The following is a 21,403-nucleotide window of genomic DNA, read 5'->3' on the forward strand; positions in this document are numbered from 1 at the left end:
GGATAGCCTATTTGAAAAATAATATGGCAGGTAATCTAGCTTAGTTGGAAGTCAATTTTTTGACACTTTTTCTTTTTTTTAAAAGAACCAGGTATTCGTGGTATTTTGTTATTTTTGTGATTCATCGTAACAATAAGGCAAAGTTTAAGGCGTTATATAACTTTAAGTTAAAGCCTCCGTCAAAGCCATGAAATATAGTAGCTCACCCTTATCTGTGGTTTCGCTTTCCATGGTTTCAGTTATCCATGGTCAACCACAGTCTGGAGGCAGTTGATCTTTTTTCTGACGTATTGTCAGAAGGTCATTAGTACCCTAGTGCTACATCACAGTGCCTGTGTTGTTCACTTCATTTTATCTCATCATGACAGCATTTTATCATCTCACATCATCCCCAGAAGGGTGAGTACAGTATAGCAAGCTATTTTGAGAGAGGGAAATCACATTCATATAACTTTTATTAGAGTATATTATTAGAATTATTCTATTATTATTAATGTCTCACTGTCATTTATTTATAAATTAAATTTTATCATAGGTTTATATGTGTAGGAAGACATAGCATATGTTGGTTTCAGTACAGTTTGGTTTCAGGTGTCCCTAGAGATAAGGGGAAGCTGCTGTAACTAGGAAGTATAAAAATGTGAGAAGACTTAACTTCCACTAGTTGATTATTATTTAGATTCCTAGGATATGCATTTTCACATAGAAATCAGGCATGCCTACTTATTAAGCTAGTTAGCCCAATTTTATCTATATATTTATATACACACATTTGTTGATTGATGGACATTAGAAATGGAAATGGTTTTAAAAATGAAAATTCAAGATTATAATATTTAGGGTACGATTCTCTCACAAAACCTAAGATAGTACAACATACAGATTCCTCTTTCTGTTTCATTTCTTCTTGAATGTATTAAATATTTTTTTTTTACAGCTTGCTAGAGAAGTGTTGGACATTGCTGCTGGCATGATTAAACCCGGTGTGACTACTGAAGAAATAGATCATGCTGTACACTTAGTAAGAACTCTACTTTTTAAAATGTTTTTCACATTATTAGATGTTTTAGGCTTCTAAAAATTAAGTAAACTTAAGTTCTAAATGTCAAAAGTAATATCTAAATTAACATAGCTAATTTGAAAGCAGATTCTTGCTTTATTTCAATATAGAAAATATTCATGTCTTTATTCCCATTTTTAAGTATCTGTGATATTTACGTCTGAGGTGAGCTTGAAATATCTTGTTTCTGAAATCTCACATTTTATAATGTTTAGTTTAGTTTTTATAAAGTGGTAATTTTACAAATTTATAGTGCTTTATTTTTTTAACGCTAGTGCTTTATTTTTTTATTTTTTATTTTTGTAAAGATTTTATTTATTTATCTGACAGAGAGAGATCACAAGCAGGCAGAGAGGCAGGCAGAGAGAGAGGAGGAAGCAGGCTCCCTTCTGAGCAGAGAGCCTGACGCGGGGCTCGATCCCAGGACCCTGAGATCATGACCTGAGCCGAAGGCAGCGGCTTAACCCACTGAGCCACCCAGGCGCCCCAACGCTAGTGCTTTAAATAAACCTTGCCACTACATACATTAAGTATTCTGAAATAAGAATACAACATCTGAAACTAGATTAGTAGAAAAATGTTCCCTTTCATATCTATAATAACAAAGCAGTAAATAGAACAGTGTTTGTAGTAAATATAATACAGGGTATCTTTTTATAAAGATTGCCTATCCATCATGGAGAGACCTTAGTACATGAGTAGTAATGAATGCACACATTATATGAGTAGATTGTTCACAAGAGAAGAACAATAATTAGTTAATAAATCACAGGGAAAACTAATTAAACCTGCTATGGTAATCAAACAAAAGCAAATCATGAAGACCTACTGAATTAGTTCAGTATTTTAAAGATGTTCATTTCCACTGCCTTTATGGAGAAGATGAAGCTGGAACTTCTTTACATGGTGGTGCTACTGTAAATTGGGACATCCTTCTTGAAAAGAAATTTGACAGTGTGTCTTGAGCCATAAAAATGTTCATAAAGTTATTTATTGCACACCCATGTGTGCAAATGGTGGAGGGACAGAGGGAGAGAGAACCCAAGCAGCCTCCTTGCCCAGCACGGAGCCCAGCAGCGAGGCTCCATTTCACTGAGATGCTGAAATCAGGACATGAGTCGAAACCAAGAGTCAGATGTTTAACCATCTGAGCCACCAGGCACCCCAGCTTGTAAAATTTTTTATTAAAAAGAAAAACTACAAATTCCGATTTGGGGAAATTGTTCCATATATTATAAAATATGTAATATGCAGTAATAGCATTTTGTGCACTTGTCATAGCTCAGGTGCTCTTTATATATGTGTGTGTGTGTATATGTATTAGAGATTGAGCGTGTGTACAAGCTGGGGGGAGGGGCAGAGGAAGAGGGAGAAAGCAGGCACCCTGCTGAGCAAGGAGCCGGATTTGGGGCTTGATCCCAGGACCCTGGGATCATGACCTGAGCAGAATGCAGGTGCCCAGTTGACTGAGTCACCCAGGTGCTCTCAGGTGCTCTTTTACATGCTGCTTTTACTAACTTATTTAATCTCTGCAACAGCTCCATGAAGTAGATATCACTCTTGTCTCCCTTGTATAGGAAAGGAAACTGAGGAAGGGGTTAATTGACTTGTCCAATGTTAGACACAACTCATAAGTGATGGAGTTGGCATTTTTCGTCAAAACAGTTTGCTGTGTAAACTATTATTTATACTGGTTGTGAGAAGTATAAGAGTATATCATTAAGTAAGGGAAAAGTGACAGGAATGTAGTTATTGGTTGTAACATTTTATGTAATTGAGGAAACTTAATTTAAATTTTCCAATAATAGTGGAATCGGCAGTAAAATTTTGGTGTATTTCACAAATCATATTATATGCAACTACTTAAGAATTACTAGTCTGAAGACTGTGTGGCAGTATGGAAAGAGAAAGCATGTATGCTATAACTCCCACTGTGGAAAAATATCCAAGTAACCTAAGATTCGTTAAGGAAAACCTAACTGTTTTCTTAGAGGTTCCTTTGTTGTTCCATATGAATGTAGTGATTAAAAATGTATCTGAAAGTACTTTGTCATCTCTTAATTATGTTGGTATTCCTTTTTTGGTCACAGGGATAGGGTTGTTGTATAAGATATTATAATTACATTAAAAGTATATATTTTCTTTAGAATTATCTTTTAATTTTAAATAATATATTTTTAATAAAAAGTAGTTAATTCTAAACTAGAATCTTCAGATACATAACATTTGTATTTGTAAGTATTTGTAATATGTGAACTTGCTTTTCTTTTGCAATTATTAGTAAACTGGATTGCATAAAGCCTGGTATATATTGTTTAAGATGACATTTACTACTATTTCTAAAATAAAATACTAAGTTCATTAGCAAAATTAGCATTAGCATCTGTGCAACATATTTTTTCACATTTTTCAAATTTTAAAACCTGGCTAATTGCAGTGCCTGGATGACTCAGTCTGTTGAACGTCTGACTCTTGATTTTGGCTCAGGTCCTGATCTCAGGGTCATGAACTTGAGCCCTACATTGGGCTCTGTGCTTGTGGAGTCTGCTTGAGATTCTCTTCTTCTCCCTCTGCCCCTTCCCCCACTTGGCACTCTCTTACTCTGTCTCTCTCTAAATAAATAAACACAATCTTTAAAAAAATCTGGTTAATTGCATATTGATTAATTTTTTTCTTTTGCTCATTCCAAATTATTTTCTCTGTATTTTACTTTATTGTAGGCATGTATTGCAAGAAACTGTTATCCTTCTCCCCTGAATTATTATAATTTCCCAAAGTCTTGTTGTACTTCAGTGAATGAAGTGATCTGCCATGGGATTCCAGACAGACGGCCCTTGCAAGAAGGTGATATTGTTAATGGTAAGAAATATGTAAGTGTGACTTTTATCCCCATCAGTGAAACAGCAGCAAGATTTTGGACATCTGATAGTGACTTCATTTTGTTCACTTTGTTCCTGTCTTGACTTACCCTTTTTTTGCATTTAAAATGTAAAAGAAATCTTAAATATATGGAAACGTTTTTTTATGATTTTAAGATACTGCTTTTAAGATACTTCTAGTATATGTTTAGTACAGCATGAATTTCTTTAATGCCAGTTATCATATGTGAATGATAAATAGGTGAAAGATGAGTGAAATGTGGAAGTAATGTTCATTCAGCTGGGATATTTTTCCCCTTTTCCTTTTAGTCCACTGATGATTTTGAAGAGATCAGGGCAGGTTTTCTTACAGATAAGAAGTTTTTAGTAACATCTGAAGACCCTAAGAAAATAGCTAAAATCCTACAGAAGTACAGAAGCCTTCCTTGATGTAAAAAGTTCAGAACGTGGCTCTGAGGACCACTGTGTTAAGCTCTCTTGCAAGTGCAGAGGAAGGAGCTGCCAAGACATTTCCCTCTGGGATTAAAAGACATAGCGACAAAAAAGGCATCCCTAGATGGCATTTTTAATATTGATGAACTTGGTCTCTTTAGTAATCAGATATCTTCAAAGGCTTATGTATCAGATCGGGAAGCATGAGCCCAAGTGGTGAAGGCTGCTGGGGATGCAGTGCCCGCGATGCTGGCTGGGTGCAGTGCTAGAGACAATGGACACCTCTTATTCTGGTTATAACAGTCAGGGGGGCTGTTTATGAAATGCCATAGGTGTTGAGGGGTCTGCCTGAACTCTTTTTTTTGTACAAACCCTGTTACTTTTATTACATGCATAATGTGTGTGGTTTTTCAGGAATATATGTGTCATGCTAGCCAACACACTATATTGTGATCTTGTAGGTTGGTTGAAAATTCATGGTTTAAAAATACTAATTTAATGTATACATTTAGTGTTTTATATACTAGTAGTCTGTCCTCTTAAATATGGGGACAACGGGAGGGATGAATATTCACAAATAAGGAGAAGGCAGATGAGTTTTTGAAAAAACAAATATAGAATAGCGTAAGCTTTTCTATTTATGGATGTGCTTGGAGGAGGAAGAACTCGTTGAAGATGGTAAGTGAAAGTATTTTCTGTTTAATGTCAAAACGTAGCATAACTCTCCATTTAATGCTATTAATGTGACTTATTGATCTTGCACGAATGTGTCCTCAGTAGGTTTCTTCTGCCGCCCATGATCTGATTACTATTGTATGTATAGAAGCCCACCATCTGGCTTGTGCTGTGTGACCACTCCCGTTTTCTCCACAGTGAGTTTAGTTACAGGCAAGGGGTGTTTTTCAGGAAGTTACTGTATATATCCCTTAGTGTCTGCTTGGAGAATGCAGTAATTGTCTTGCTCCTGAAACTGCTTGATGCTGCCATGTTGGAGAAGTGACTTCTATTTTGAAATAAAAAACAAATGTGGCCTTTTTATTCGTTGTTTTGCAGTGGACATCACTCTTTATCGCAATGGTTATCATGGGGACTTGAATGAGACGTTTTTTGTTGGAGATGTGGATGAGGGAGCACGGAAGCTGGTGCAGACCACGTATGAGTGCCTGATGCAAGCCATCGATGCAGGTCAGTGTCTGTGTTGGGCACCCGCTGGAGCTGCTCTGTGTTGATGGGCCTCATCTGGCTCTTTATTGCATTCTGTGTCCCTACCAGTTCTGCCTCTACCCTAACTTGAGTTTCTTAGGATTTTAGCAGTGATGGATTTACAGGTGATTTGGGAATCCCTTGATGAGGTGGACCAGGACCAGATGATTGCTTATCATCCTTTATTTCTTCTGTGATTTATTAGCCTTTTCTTTGGCTGATAAATGCGGAGGAATGTATAGTTCTTGAGTGCAGTTTTTTTTCCTTGTTAATTCTTTTACAAGTATTATGTTCTCATAAAAAAACAAGATGCTAGATTATGAGAGAAAAATGAATGATCTTCCTTTATACTTACCTCTTTCCTTTTTATGTCTTTTTAAATCTACTTTTAACATTTAGGTTTTTTCCTACTTCTAACATTTAATCTTTTTCTCCCCTGTGTATTAACAGACAGACAGACCACATATACCTGTATGTATGTTTTGTTAAGTTAAATGGAGTTATAGTATTGGTAGTAGTATGTAATTTAATATTTTCTCAATAGGATCTTTATGAATTTTTCAAATTAGCGTATATATCTGCATGCATAAATCTACTCTCTTCTTTTAATGGCTATATATTATATTCCATAGTGTAAACATTTCTACAGCTATTCCCCTACTGGAATTTGGTGTTTTCCAGGTATCTTGCTACTATAGTGAATAATAACTTTTTTTTTTTTTTTTTTTTTTGAATATATTTCTCTAGGCTTTTGCTCAGGCTGTCTTTTTCCATACAAACAGCTCATACAGATATTTTTTTGGTTGTTGTTTATACTTTCTTAGGAGAAGAGAGAAGGAATGGCTTGTTCGGAATACTAGCAGACTATTACTAAAAGGACAGTTTGCATGCAAACAACATTTTCAGTTGAAACCCACAACATTTTAGCTGTATTGTTTAGTGTATTATCTGTGCCACTCCTCACCCCCCTCCACAATAAACCTGATACATCATCAACAAAGTATTGGACATGACCAGGTTTTTTGACAAACACATAGTTATCTCTAATGACATAGATTTGTTATTGTTTTGAGTCTGTTTTAACATGCATGGGAGATGATGAGATTTTTACTAATAAATTTGGAGGAATGAGAAATGAAAACGTGATATTCTCAGGTGTCCGTGTATGAGAGGGTATGAGATTTCTTTTTACTTATTATTCATTGTGGATTATTTAAAAACTAATATTCTTTAGTGTTTAGTTTCTCATTTGTGGAAGTTGGAGTTTAAAATAACTTTTAAGGTTACTGCCAGATTATGTCTTCAATGTTTATGTCCTTTTTGCTTTTCTGTGAGTTGATTTAAGTAACCAGACAGTAAAAGTGTTGGTTTATGAAGACTCGGGAATGAAACTTGCCAAGAAGCTATCAGAAACCGAGATCTTCATAACAGTAGCCAGGAAGGAATAAAAGTTGCCTGATCTTTGGAAAGTGCTATTAATACCATATGTATCATTCTTGCCCCCTATTTTCTGTTAACTTGGCAGCTGAGTGTGGTGCGGCACAGTAGAGAGCTTCACTTGTGTTGACATTCTCCTTCTAGGATAGGGCTTCTCAGCCTCTCCGTTACTGGTATTTGGGGTCTGAGAGTTCTTTGTTGCAGGGCCTGTCCTGTGCATCATAGGATGCTTAGCCACGTTTCTGGTCTTTACCCGCCGGACACCAGTTGCACGGCCGCTCCTACTTGTGACAGCCAGAAATGTCTCTGGATTTTAATGAGGTGCATCCTTGGCGTGAGAACTGCCTCGGGTTTGAGAACTAGGGAGGAATCTCTTCTCTTCTCCTTGCTCATTATTTTTGAACAGGGATTTTCTTTTTGTATATTGTGCAAAATGAGTTAAAATTTTGCTTTCCCTCCCCCTGACTGGGACTGATAGGAAGTCTCAGATGGGAATGCAAGCAAATCATTATGAAAGTCAGCATGGTTCCTCAAAATTATTAACAAACTACCCTCCCCACCCCCAAAAAAGTACATCTGGAGCATAGACTTAAGAGCAAGAATATATTAACTGAAATGATTACTAGAGCTATCTTCCCAGAGATTTGCTTGGCTGGAGGAGATACATTGTATCTGAACCTCAGCTTGTAAATCAGGTAGGCAGAGTAGGAGACTGTACGGAGTCTGAGGACCCCAAGAACCATGGCTAGGTTCCCCAGGAGTCTGACAGGGCCCAGCTCCTGGGGTCTCAGTGCTAGGGGAGCCAGAACGGCAATGAGAAACACTTCGTTTATTTTAATTTTGATTGAAACAGTGGTAAAAGTCATAAAAATTAAGCAGAGCAAGAATATGTAATAGGAAGTATCTTTTTTTTAAAAAGATTATATTTGAGAGTGGGGAGGGGCAAAGGCAGAGGGAGAAGCAGGCTCCCCGCTGAGCAAGGAGCCTGATATGGGGCTCTAACCCAGCACCCTGGGATCATGGCCTGAACCAGAGGCAGAGACTTCACTGATTGAGCTACACAGGCGCCCAAGAAGTATCTTTCTATACCATACCTGTCGGACTGTGTTCAGAGTTCAGAGGCAGCTCTGAATAATTTTAGGGTCACTTTTATGGGGATAAAGAAGCCCAGGGGAAGTAATTCTTTGAGAAATTGATCAGACTGATACTGAGGACAAGTCAAGTTACTTTCTGGACATTCCTTTTTCTCCCAGTGCTCTCTCCTTTCTTACCTCTTCTGCTTACTTTAAAACACTAGCACACTTGGGGCACCTGGGTGGCTCAGTCAGTTAAACATACAACTCTCGAATTCATCCTCGGTCATGATCTCAGGGTCATGGGATCAAGCCCTGTGTTGGGCTCTCTGCACTGGGTATGGAGCCTGCTTAACGATTCTCTCTCTCCTGTGCCACCTCCTTTGCTGCACCCTCATCTCTCTCTCTCAAAAGAGCAGCACACTTGACCTTAGAGAAGGAGAGGAAGACATGCACGTTTTCCCTTCTTTTGTTTATTAAGAAAACAAAAGGTGTGTCTCCCCAAGCCCTTCGTACTGCACCTATATGTCCTTTTCTACACTGAAGGATGGAGTACAGACAGGTGCTACTGGTTTGAATCTCAACTTCACCATTTACTGGTGGTACAGAGTCTCTGTCCCTTGGTTTCCTCATCTGAAAGTTTTGTACATAATTTGTTTACATGGAAGCGTATAATGGAGGCATATAAAGCATTTAGAAAGGTTGCTGGTGCATAGATAATAGTTGCTCAGTAAATATTAGTTATTATTACTCTTCGTCATGACTCTTCTTTTTTCCTTTCAGTGAAACCTGGTGTTCGATACAGAGAATTGGGAAACATTATTCAGAAGCATGCCCAAGCAAATGGGTTTTCAGTAGTTCGAAGCTATTGTGGGCATGGAATCCACAAGCTTTTTCATACAGCCCCCAATGTGCCCCATTATGCCAGTAAGTACTCTCCAAACACTTGGTCTTTGTTAGCCATTTATTCAGCTCATATTTATTTAGACATTCAACAGGACCTACTATTTTGTACTGACTTACCTATAAGCTTTTAGACATGGACCGCCAAAATGTATACTTGCTCATACCTAGCACACATTTGTATCTTGCTGAAGTAACAGGCCAGTGTGTGTTTGCTGACTGTTGAGGGTGGTGGCAGGGCAGTGACTCTGTGATCCAGGTCCTGTTACCTTTTATCTGTCACTTCAGGTTACTCTTCTAATCTGTAGATACTGGGAAGGACGGGGAGTATGTTTGGAAGAAGGGGTATGTTTGGAAGGTTTTGATGAACCAGTCTGGAATTGGCATAAATCTCTTACATTGATTTCTCATTGGCAGGAATGCAGTCACAAGGCTGTGCTAACTGCAGAGGAGGCTGGGAAATGGAATCTAGCTGAGTACTCAGAAGAAAAGTAAACTAGTTTTGGTGAACAGCTAATAGCCTCTGCCGTGGGTCTAGCTATCATTATTCTGATTCCTTAAATGAAACTGGTTTGGTTTGGTTTGATTTCGTACTGTACGTCAGATACTACTATTTGTTGGTATAAATTCAGGGGAATAAACAGAGTACTTTTCCTCAAGTTGAGTGGTGTTGGATAGACTATCAAAGGAAGTGTGGGACAGTTGATGTCTTCCAGAAACCTTTTCTCTTGGAGAGCCAGGGTGTGCAGGAATAAGTCTGCTATTTAGTGCTAAAAAGGAAAACTGTCTACACTATGTGACCTGAGAAAGAATTTTATTTTTTATATGTATTTTTTTTTTGAGAAGGAATTTTAATATGTATGTATGAGTCATTGCTATGTAGACACTTGCACACAGCTTCTTGTGCTTCAGTTTTCTCGTCTTGAACAATAGGGAATGGCACCTCCCTGAGAAGGGTTCGTAGGAGTGAGACAGAGAATATGTGGGGAGCCCTTAATGTTAACTTTTAGAATGATCATGATGAGGATGATGATATACATTATTTCATTTGCTCTAACCACTCTGAATAATTTCTTAGCCTTACTTATTTATTTATAAAGTTCTACTGGGTGTGGAGCCTACCATGGGCTTAAACTCATGACCCTGAAATCAAGACCTGAGCTGAGATCAAGAGTCAGATGCTTAACCGACTGAGCCACCCAGGCGCACCATTAACCCTATTTTAAAGAGCAGACTGTGAAGGAAGAGAGAAAGAAAGAAGGAGAGAAAGAAAGATTGATTGATTATTTGCTTAGAGAAGTAACTTTATTCAGGTTCACACAGACTAGTAAATAAATTATAGGGCTAGGATTGGTACCTGGGTTCTGTCTTTCTAGAGGCAGTCTTTATTTCTGTACTTTGTGCTGCCTGGTGAGGACTGAAGTAGTTGGAGGCAGGTCCTGTGAGAGAAATACAGAACCATTGAAATTTTGGCTCAGTGGAGAAGATGAGGAAGAACATTCCAGGTATAGGGTATCATGAGCGGATGCTTGAGGTTGAGACTGAATAGAGACAAGATAAGCTGGGGCTGAGTATTTTGTGTTAAAAGCTAGCAGTAGGCAGTTCCAGACCGAAGATAATTGACTTCATTTGCAAAAATGCAAAAACATTTTTGAGCAGAATGACAAGGTGAAGTGCTATTTCAGGAGGACAGGTTTGGCAGTGGTATCTAGAATGTATTGCAGGTGTGAGCGACTCAGGCTAGCCAGCCCGATGCACAGTTGCTGCAGTTGAGATGTGGAGCTGGAAAATCCTAGGTGTCAGTGGTTGTGAAGAAAAGGGAAATGAGTGAGAAGCCTCTCAGCGGGAGAAGCTGGGGAAGTAGTTTAGAGCACAGCATTTGATATGTGTCAACAAACATTTACTAGCAGACCACAGAGTTCTTATTTAAGCTGTGAATTGTGCTTGAAATAAAAACTAGCACCAGAAAATAAGTTACTAACTTAATTCCTTCCTGGGAGGCCCTGTAGTGGTCCAATGTGCATTCCATTAACAGAATGGAAGTAGCTGGTGCGATTACAGTGATACAGGCGTATGTTTGTATATGTGTGTGTAAAAAGAGCGTGTGCAGGGGAGGGGGTGGAAAAAGTCCCTTTACTTACTGAATTGACAGACTCAGGTTTAGATATGGATTATATAAAGAGAGACTGAAGAAGATAGAATTTATGGGAGAAGGGAATATGGGTCAGTGATGATTGTGTCCATAAAGCACATAAAACCATTTAATTAGTAAAAAATGATTCTGGAAAAAGAAGCAAGGACCAGGCATGTACTTGTTTCATAAATTTGAAACATTTATGAAAACTCCAGTGTAAATTGGGTTTATGTAAATTAGAATAGGTTGTGATCACTTTAGGGAAGTGTAAAAGAAAACTGTCTTTGTAAAGAGGAGACCTTTTGAAATGTAAATGATCCCTGCTTTGGCTTGTCCTTCCATATTCCTAACCGACTGAAGGTGAAACTAGGAAATTTTGTGTAACTTCCTTCCACCCCCTCTTATGTAAGAGAAGTCCTCGTTAGTTTAGAGTATGTCCTTTAAGTCATCATGGTTGGGAAGTGATGATGATAATACCCTATATTTAGAATGTATTTTACAGTAATTCTTTGAGGTAGATGGTAGAGCAGGTACAGCTTTTAAAAAAGTACTTAGTATAGTATCTGCAGTACTATAGTCAATCAGATAAGGTACATTTGCTGAATGAGGTATGTTGAGAAACTGAAACCATGAGTCAAGTTGAGTGGGAGTTGTAACTTTTCTAGGATAATGAGTCAGTGGCAGAAACAGGAGTGGAACTAGATTTCTCTGTATCAGCACTGTCTGCTCATAATGTATTATGAGGCACATACGTAATTTAAAACTTTCTTGCGGTCATATTAAAAAAGTAAAAAGAAATAGGTGAAACTAATTTAATGGTCTATTTTATTTAATACATTGCATTCACAGTGGCAGTATTTCAACATTGGGTCAATGTAAAAATGATCGAGATTTGTTACATACTTTGTCTTTGAGATTGACTCATTTTTTTATACTCTGAGCTGATACCATTCTGACTGGCCTCTTTGCAAACACTCCTTGGCTTAGTGCACTCGCTGCAGTGGGACAGCTAGGCCCTAGAGGCCTTTATCCTTTTCCTTTCTGTGACACCACACTGACACTCTTGACATTAAAAAAATACATATATCTCCAGGGATTATGACCAGTTCTTTATATGTAGTAAATTGCAGCCACTGGGAAAGAAGGTTCATGGGATTAGAAATAGAAAGTCAAAATTATGTTTTGTCTCTCAGATTTTATGACCATTTACAAACTCCTGATTTTAAAATCTGCAGTAAGTGTATTTTGGCAATACGTAAGATAGTGGGGAGCAGCATGGTAGCTATTCACAAGGAAGATGTGCAGGTAAAAACATGTGGGTGAGATGAGACCATACCCAGGAAGAATGGTGTTTAGTAGATGCGATCTCCAGATTGCATCTCCAGAAGTGTCCTTTCCTGAAGTCCCCGTGGTGAGAGCAGCCTGAAAGCCAGTGCCTTTGCCATCTGGTGGTCAGGCAGAGCAAGTGCAGCCTCTCGTTTGCTGATGTTCACATCCGTTCTTGTTTTTGAATTTGAACTTTAACCTGGTTCTCCATTTTTGTCTGACATTGTCTCCAAAGATCTGTCCCTATTATTACCTTTTAGCCTTTTTTGGAGGATGGCAGGTCTGGATACTGGAATTCATAGTTCTGTTTCTCATGATGGTCCTGAAAAATACTCTCATATTCACGCACAATGTGTACTCTTACCAATGAGCTGTTCAGGAGCACACTGTTGAGTTTTTGCTATGTTTTGAGAATTTTATTTTCTTTAATTTCAGAAAATAAAGCAGTTGGAGTGATGAAAGCGGGCCACGTATTTACAATTGAGCCAATGATTTGTGAAGGTGAGAAAAAGGGTTGCTGTAATGTCTTTTAATTGTATTTTTATTTACTTTTGGTTATTCATGATCAGATTAGTAGTCTGCTCTGTTTATTTTCTTTTTGGTTTATTTCCACTTCTGTCCCATCTCAAGCTCAATTCAATATCATGTAGAGAACTGAGACTTGTCAGGGTTGTCAAGAAAGCAATCCTTTCTGCCTGCTAATTCTGCTCTCAGTAGATGCTCAAGTACTTGAATCCCAGTCCCTTTCAATGAAAGATTCTATCAAGGGGGGTGTTGTTGACAGTCCTGAGTCTCCACCATGCGGAGCTTGCTTGGTGAGGGTCCAGGTGGAGGAAAGAAGAAGTAGAGCCATTCACATTGAGACAGACACGGGTATATGTTTAATTCTCCACAACGTGTGAGGTAAGTGCTGTCCCCATTATGTAGAAGAGCAGACTGATCCTTGTCTAAAGTCACGAGCTAGTTATATGACAGAGTTTGTCTGACACTAACCTCAGGAGCTGTTCTGCCCCTTCAGGTTCTGTGCTCAGGCCATCTGAAGAAAGCACAGCTCAGACAAGCTTAGTGCTGGCACATTGGTGCCCTCACTGTCACGGGTCCCCATGGCAGGCTTGTGGTCATGATGAAGATCCAGTGGCATGATTAGGACTTCTCACCCAGAGGCTCATGTGTTCCCTTCATCTTTCTTCTCAACCAGTTCTCTGCTGGGATTAGGGGTTGCAGTGAGGCAGTGGTAGTGGGGCCCGTGTGTCCTGGGGCCTCACTGAAGGATACCTCCTTTCTGGATCCTTCCAGTCTTTTTTATAACCTGATCTTGGGAGTGACATCCCATTATTTCTGCCAGATTGTAGCCACTTAGGAGTGAGTCACTGAATCCAGCTCACAGACTGCGTTATAACATGGTACTTTGCTGCCTTTTCTGTAAAGTGGAAATGACATTCTTGAACCTGCCAATTCCCCAGGGCTGCTCTAAGAATTGAGACGATTTAGCACAAAATACCTTGTATCTTAGAGAGCTATACAGATGTAAGGTATTGTTTTTGTCATCCTCATGGAATAACAATGAAGTTCTGATCACATGGAACCAATTGCAAGGGCAGTAAGTATGTTAGGCAAAGGCAAGGAGCTCAGAGGAAAGTGTTTTGGTCATACGCCTGTTTTCGTTAACTGGCACCTAGTTGGTGAGACATAATGTGGTATTTCCAGGTATAAGCAAATAAGTTTCCAAGGAGCCTGGTCAGATAGTCATCAAATTATAATGCATATACTTCAGTGTAGCTCAGTGAGGTTAAATCCTACCTCTGGAGTAGAAAGTTTCAAATCCAAAGAGGAATTTGTATTTTCTCAGGATAATATCCAGGCATGTTTTACTTGACATTAGTGTAAAGAACCTGTTTTAAGGAAATCACAATAAAGTCAGAGGAGTATTGTATCTTAAATCAGAAGGTGAAAACGTTACTCATTACATCAGAAAATACCCAGTCACTTGTCTTTAAATGTTTGACAAAGCATGAGTTAACTTTCTTCAAGCTGCCTCATATTTTTTCTTTTTAGGCTGGGATTTAATATCGCAAAAGTAGGTTACTTCACTGCAGAGTTTATGTTCTGGGATTTTACTGAGTCAGTGAGACCTAATCTTTGATAAAGATTACTCAGAATGAGGGATGCCTTGATTTTTTGACCTCTGATTTGGAGACAAGAAAGTAAGTCTCTGTAAACACAGTTTCATAGCAATATCCAGAATTGTAGAACTTTCTCATTTTACTTCTGCCTCTCTCCCCCACTCTCCTTCTCTCTCTCTCTCTCTCTCTCCCTCCCTGCGCCCCCCCCCATTCTTTCATTGTCTTAGGGCTGTTTTCACTGTCCCTTAGTATCCTTTCTCTAGTCTTAGCCCCTCCCTAACCTCTTTCGCCTCACTGTAATTTCTTAACTTCCCTCACCAAGCTCTTAGCCCTGTCTTCTGCTTAACAGGGGTGTGTGGTCCACAGAAATTGCACAGTATAATCTGTTCTCACCATCTGTGTGCCTGCCATTTAAAAGTAATATCAGGAATCAAGTGCTATAATAGAAGTATAAAAAGATTATATTCTTCACAATATGCATTGGCTGTAGTTTAGTCAGATGCCAAAGTTAAACCAGGAAAGAGCTAAGTTCATTAATTCAATTTTTAACTCATAGTTCTATAATGAGTGGTATCAATATATTTTCTAAAATGAAACCCAGTGCCTTTATTTTGGAAATACCATCTTGATTTGATATTTGGGAGGTATAAAGAACCTAAAGTTATAACATATCCAAGGAAATTTAAAATGTCATCATTACGTCATTGGTCTAAGGACCAAAATCAAGTTGGAAGGACTAAAACAATTGAAGTATAAATAGGAATCTTCATTATTATTACTGAAGTCTAGTTGACGTGCAATGTTACGGTAGTTTCAGGCATCCAGTAAACATACTGATTGGACAATACTGTATCAGTGCCCATTATGGTAAGTAAGTATAGTCACCATCTATCACCATATAGCATTACAATATTATTGACTGTATTTCTCATGCGGTACTTTTCATCTCTGTGATTTGCTTATTTTATAACTGGAAGCTTGTACCCCTTAATTCCCATTATCTATTTCCTGCCCCCCCTTTCTCCCACCACATACCGACCCTCTGGCAACACCAGTTTGTTCTTTGTATTTAAGTCTGTTTGTTTGAAAATTCGTTTGTTTTGTTTTTTAGGTTCCACATATAAGTGAAATCATAGGGTTTTTTTCCTTTGTCTGACTTATTTCACGTAGCATAATACCCTCGAGGTCTACCCATGTTGCAGCAAATGGCACAATCTCATCCTTTTTTATGGCTGTGTAGTATTCAATCGTGTATGTATACCTTATCTTCTCCATTCATCTATCAGCAGACGCTTGAATTGCTTCCATATCTTGGGTATTGTAAATAATGCTACAATAAATGTAAGGGTATATGTATCTTTTCAAATTACTGTTTTTGTTTCTTTGGGTAAATACCTAGTAGTAAAATTACTGGATCGTATGTAATTCTAAATTTTTTTTTTCAAGATTTTATTTATTTATTTGACAGACAGAGATCACAAGTAGGCAGAGAGGCAGGCAGAGAGAGAGGAAGGGAAGCAGGCTCCCTGCTGAGCAGAGAGCCCGATGCGGGGCTCGATCCCAGGACCCTGAGATCATGACCTGAGCTGAAGGCAGAGGCTTAACCCACTGAGCCACCCAGGCGCCCCGTAATTCTAAATTTTTGAGGAAACTCTATACAAGTTTTCACAGAGGCTGCACCAGTTTGCATTCCTACCAACAGACCATAAGATTCCCTTTTCTCTGTTTCCTCACCAGTACATGTTATTACCTTCTTGATTTTAGCAATTCTGACATGTGTGAGGTGTTATCTCATTGTGGTTTTGATTTACATTTCCCTGATGCCAAGTGATGAGAGGGAGGGAGAGCGCGAGAGTGGGGGAGCTTCAGAGGGAGAAACAGATTCTCCACTGAGCAGGGAGCCTGATGCGGGGCTTGATCTGGGGACTCCAGAATCATGACCTGAGCCGAAGGCAGATGCTCAACTGACTGAGTCACCCAGGCACCCTTCTTCTGCCCATTTTTAATTGGATTATTTGTGTGGGGTTTTTGTTGTTTTAGTGTATAAATTCTTTTCTTTCTTTCTTTCTTTCTTTCTTTCTTTTTTTTTTTTTTTAAGATTTTACTTATTTATTCAGCACAGAGAGAGAGGGAACACAAGCAGGGGGAGTGGAAGAGGGAGAAGCGGGCTTCCTGCCAAGCAGGGAGCCCAGTGTGGGGCTTGATCCCAGGACCCTGGGATCATGACTTGAGGCAAAAGGAGGCGCTGAACAACTGATCTACCCAGGAAACCCTGGTGTATAAAATCTTTATGTATTTTGGATATTAACCCCTTATTGGATATATCATTTGTGGATACCTTGTCCCATTCAGTAGGTTGCTTTTCTGTTTTGTGGATGTTGTTTGCTGTGCAAAAGCTTTTTATTTTGGTGTAGCCCCAATAGTTTTTTTTGTTTTTTTGTGTGGGTTGTTTTTTTTTTTTTTTTTTTTTTTAAGATTTCTCTGTTTAGGGACACCTGGGTGGCTCAATTGGTTGGGTGGCTGCCTTCAGCTCAGGTCATGATCCCAGGGTCCTGGGATCAAGTCCCACATCGGGCTCCTTGCTCGGCAGGGAGCCTGCTTCTCCCTCTGCCTCTGCCTGACACTCTGTCTGCCTGTGCTCCCACGTGCTCGCTCTCTCTCTCTAACAAATAAATAAAATCTTAAAAAAAATATATATATATATTTCTCTGTTTATTTGAGGGGGATGCAAGGAGAGGAGCAGAGGGAGAAAGAATCTCAAGCAGACTCCATGCTCAGCACAGAGCCCAGGCCAGGACCCATGAAGCTCATGAAGCTGAGATCATGACCTGAGCCAAAACCAAGAGTCAACACTTATCCCACTGAGCCACCTGGGGACCCCCCGTAGTTTATTTTTGCTTTTGTTTCCCTCCTCTGAGGATACAATTCATAAATATGTTGATGAGGCTGATGTCTAAGAGATTACTGCCTATGTTTTCTTGAAGAAGTTTCGTGGTTTCAGGTCTCACATTCAAGTCTTTTATTCATTTTGAGTTTATTTTTGTGTGTGTTGTTAAGAACACGGTCCAGTTTCATTCTTTTGCATGTAGCTGTCCACCATTTGTAAGTAGGTGTCCTATAGTGAATTTTCTAATTGTTTCTGTGATATCTCAGCATATGGGAGTACATGCAAATACACTTACCTCAAGAGTTTGTTGAGAAAACTGAGTGATAGAATTAAGAAACTGTTCCTGTTTTTGTGTTTAAGGTGGATGGCAGGATGAAACCTGGCCAGATGGCTGGACCGCGGTGACAAGAGACGGGAAGCGGTCTGCTCAGTTCGAGCACACCCTGCTGGTCACAGACACGGGCTGTGAAATCCTGACGCGGCGACTCGACAGCACGCGGCCTCACTTCATGTCCCAGTTTTAATTCCTCCTGAGATGGCGCATCTCGATAATACCTTCTGGCTGTACTATGCATTTTATAGAGAGTACAGAATGGAGGGGAAAATTTTTATTACTTGTTTTGTTTTGACTATAGATAAGGAAGGACTCCACCTTTGGATGAGTGTCCTCCAGAACTTGTCTCGGGTCTGGAAAAGCTGAGAAGAATAAAGGAGACATTCTCAACTCTTTTCAGTGCTCCCCTGTCCCTCCAGAAATGTGTGCACCCCCGTTTTCTCACGTGGCCTTTGAGCACTTCTTCCTTACACCTGCTTCTAGTTGCTTTTATCACTGCCACGACTGGGCCAGCAAGAGCCGGCTGTTCTCCAGGTGAATGTGGAAGAGGAGAATCCTTGAAACTTTAGCAACATATGTTGTTCCAGATTTTTTTTTATTATATATGTATGGAAATATATATGTATACGTTTTAAATTCCATGTATGTAATTACCGAACACTATATGACCTGGGTTTGTGTTGATTCTGCTCTGACAGGGTTATATGCTGTCATAAGTGGACCCATAGTTTGCAGTGATTCATTTCCCAGTTGGGAATTGGCCTCCCTCCTTCCCCATGCTGATTAGTTACCCTTGTAATTGTGTGTAAGGAAGCACTCAGTCATTGAGACTCTCTCTCCAATGTGGACTCTGTCAGTGAGTGGATGTGGCAAAATTCACTTTGGAAAAGGGTTGTCAGCTTTTTAAAAATCTAGTTTATGGCAAAAGTAGCCATGCTTCAAATGGTAGCCCACTGTTGCAGAGCACGAGAATTTTGTAAATGTTGCTATTTCAGACCTCTGTTTGGTCGAAATGGGAGGGAAAAAGCTCCCTTTCTTCCCCTCTGTTTTATTTCAAGGGCACACCTTGGAGATATTCAGAGAAGGGTGAAGGTTGCACTGTGGAGGTTGATGGGAAGAGACAGTTCTGAAATCTCTTTAGCAGCGAGCAGAGTTAAGTCTGGTGGACTATTAGCTTCTGACATTTAGTAAACCTGGTACTGATGAAAAAGGAACTTCTTTCGAGACTGGACTGTTCCCTTGCGGTAGAAGTGCAGCTGTCCTTGGTGTGTTGAAAACACGCTTTACCTTTACATAGTTGGGAACCTCCTTAGAAATGACCTCAGCTGCCCAATATCTGTGTTCCTTTCAGTAGTTCAGTCCAAATGGGAGTGTATCCAGTGAACACATTATCAGGTCGAAGTTACTGTCATTGGAGCGTACTTGATTACTGGGTATCTGGTAACTTTCTTTAAGATAATTTGATACCACTGACATGTTAATATGAGAACATCTTTCCCAGAGTGCCTCAGACCTTTATTGCTTTAAAAGAATTATGATAATGTTTTCATTACTTTTATTATTTTAATGATTTAGTGAAGTGACTGAATCTGGTATAGACTTTTGGGGGTATGTGTGTGAAGTTTTTTATCAAACTGTAATATTTGTGAATGGAATGCCTTGCAATATGAATGTTAATATAATGTGTAAAGGGAGATTAAAAGTTTGAGTGCTTATCCCGCTGTGTAGTCATTAACTTTGCTGCATTTGTTGGGGATTTCAGAGGGCAGTGGTGGGAATAGGGTGGGTGATTTCATAATCTCAAATAAACTCCATGACCATTTGAGTAAAAAAGATTCCAGTACTGTTTTTGTTTCAGCAGAGTCTATCAGCAGCATTTGAGATGCAACCATATTTTTGAGAGCTAATTTTAAGATCGAGTGCTGAATATTTAGGGGAGCATCTTACGTACTGATTGTGGAATTAACAGTAAGGGCTTCTTTAATGTCTGTCCTTAGAAAATAAGCTCAAGGGGAAAAAGTCTCGTTGGGATAGTTGTGGAAAAGATAAACCAACACATTGGTGATGAGGCTTTTTTCGCTTTGGGAGATTTCAAAACAATATGGATTCTAGTCTAAATGTAAATATCTGATATCAGATGTTTCTTAGATTTAGATGAAAACATCAAGTTCTATCATGCTGCCAACTTTTCATCAAAATAAGTCAGTAAATTTAAGTTTCCATTTTTTGGTGTTAACTTTTAAAATAATAAATACATTTTTTCCTGCTATTCCTTCATCTTCCTTGGGATTATAATTTAGAAGCAGGGAAACATGTTTGCCTTTTGTCTTCATTTTATGTCTTTTGCTGATAAAATGGATTAAGGTACATTAGAACCCACACACTGACACTTCTATACCATTTGCTACAGGTCAAAATTAATAGGAAGAGGGTTAGGAATTGTTTGCTGTCTTAACTTGATTCATTTGTCCTGTAACCACATTTGGCTTTTCTTTCTGTTAGGTGAGAATAGAAGGGCTGGTGCTTCACTTGGCTAAAGCCCCCCAAATCACCCTCCTGGTATCTGCTGTTAATTTCTTAAAACTTTTTTTTTTTTTTTTTACTTGCAGCCTTTTATTTTGCAAATTTTCAGATTTACATAAAAGTTAAAAGTATAGTACAACGAAATAATCCTAAATCCTTTTCCTGTGTTCAGTGCCCGTTACTTGGCTGCATCTCTCTCTTGAGGCACTTCTTTTGAAAGAACTTGCTCCATACTTCTCTCATTACTCTTGCAGCCAATCTGTTACAAGGTAAGCACATTTCCTGTCTGGTCATAATACAGTTACGGCACCCAAGGAATTTAACATTGATACAGAATTCTCTTAGAGTACACATTCAAACAGGAGTCTCAGTTTTTTGCTAGTGTTCTTTAAAGCTTTTCTTCTTCTGTGAAAATCCAGGATCCAAACCCATGGCATTTGGTTGTCCCCTATCTGTAGTCTTCTTTATTATAGAACAAGCCTAACTTTTTGGTGTTTTATGGAATTGACACTTAAGCAAGCCAGTTAGCTTGTAGAATTATGTATTTCTCTGTTTCTCATGAGTAGGTTCACGATAAGTATTTTGGCAGAAGAGTCAGCTGATGATATGCAGCATGTCTTTTTCATGGTATCACATGAGGAGACACAATGTTATTGTCACATTGCCAATATAAGTTTGGTCATTTGCCTTGTCAGATCTTTCCATTTTAAGGATATCTTTTCTTAAGCAAATAATCTGGGAGGAGATATTTGGGAGATCATTTTGGTATCCTGTTCACTCCATGGTTTTAACATTCATTGATAATCCTTGCTGGGGTACATTATTTTATTACACTGGGGACTGCACGTTGAGATTTTCTAAGTCTAGCATTCCATCTACATTATTAGCTGTCACTCTTACAAGGAAGCATTTTTTTTTACCCTCCTACCCACTGTTTTTGAGTATCCATAGGAGCTCATCAATTCATAAAAATTCTGTAAACATCAATTCTTATAAATCAATTACTATAATTGGTCCAAATTTGGCCAGCAGAAGCAACTTTCAGCTTATTCATGTGTCATTTTGACCTGTGCCTACCAGTCGTTGCAC

At 38.9% G+C, this 21,403-nt stretch overlaps 1 protein-coding gene across 2 annotated transcripts in view; it reads left to right on the forward strand.

Moving 5' to 3' along the window:
* Nucleotides 1–19,506, forward strand: part of METAP1 (methionyl aminopeptidase 1) — a 66,776-nt gene extending 47,270 nt beyond the window's left edge. For both annotated transcript variants that reach the window (XM_047718042.1, XM_047718041.1), the window contains exons 6-11: nt 938–1,021; nt 3,781–3,919; nt 5,425–5,556; nt 8,868–9,011; nt 12,883–12,948; nt 17,818–19,506. In XM_047718042.1, the coding sequence (XP_047573998.1) occupies nt 938–1,021; nt 3,781–3,919; nt 5,425–5,556; nt 8,868–9,011; nt 12,883–12,948; nt 17,818–17,981 (729 nt within the window). In that variant the 3' untranslated portion in view covers nt 17,982–19,506. The remainder of the gene's footprint in view (nt 1–937; nt 1,022–3,780; nt 3,920–5,424; nt 5,557–8,867; nt 9,012–12,882; nt 12,949–17,817) is intronic.
* The last annotated feature ends 1,897 nt before the right edge of the window (nt 19,507–21,403 follow it).

This window comes from Lutra lutra, chromosome 2 (assembly GCF_902655055.1).
Source record: "Lutra lutra chromosome 2, mLutLut1.2, whole genome shotgun sequence".
In the NCBI taxonomy this organism is placed as follows: domain Eukaryota; kingdom Metazoa; phylum Chordata; class Mammalia; order Carnivora; family Mustelidae; genus Lutra; species Lutra lutra.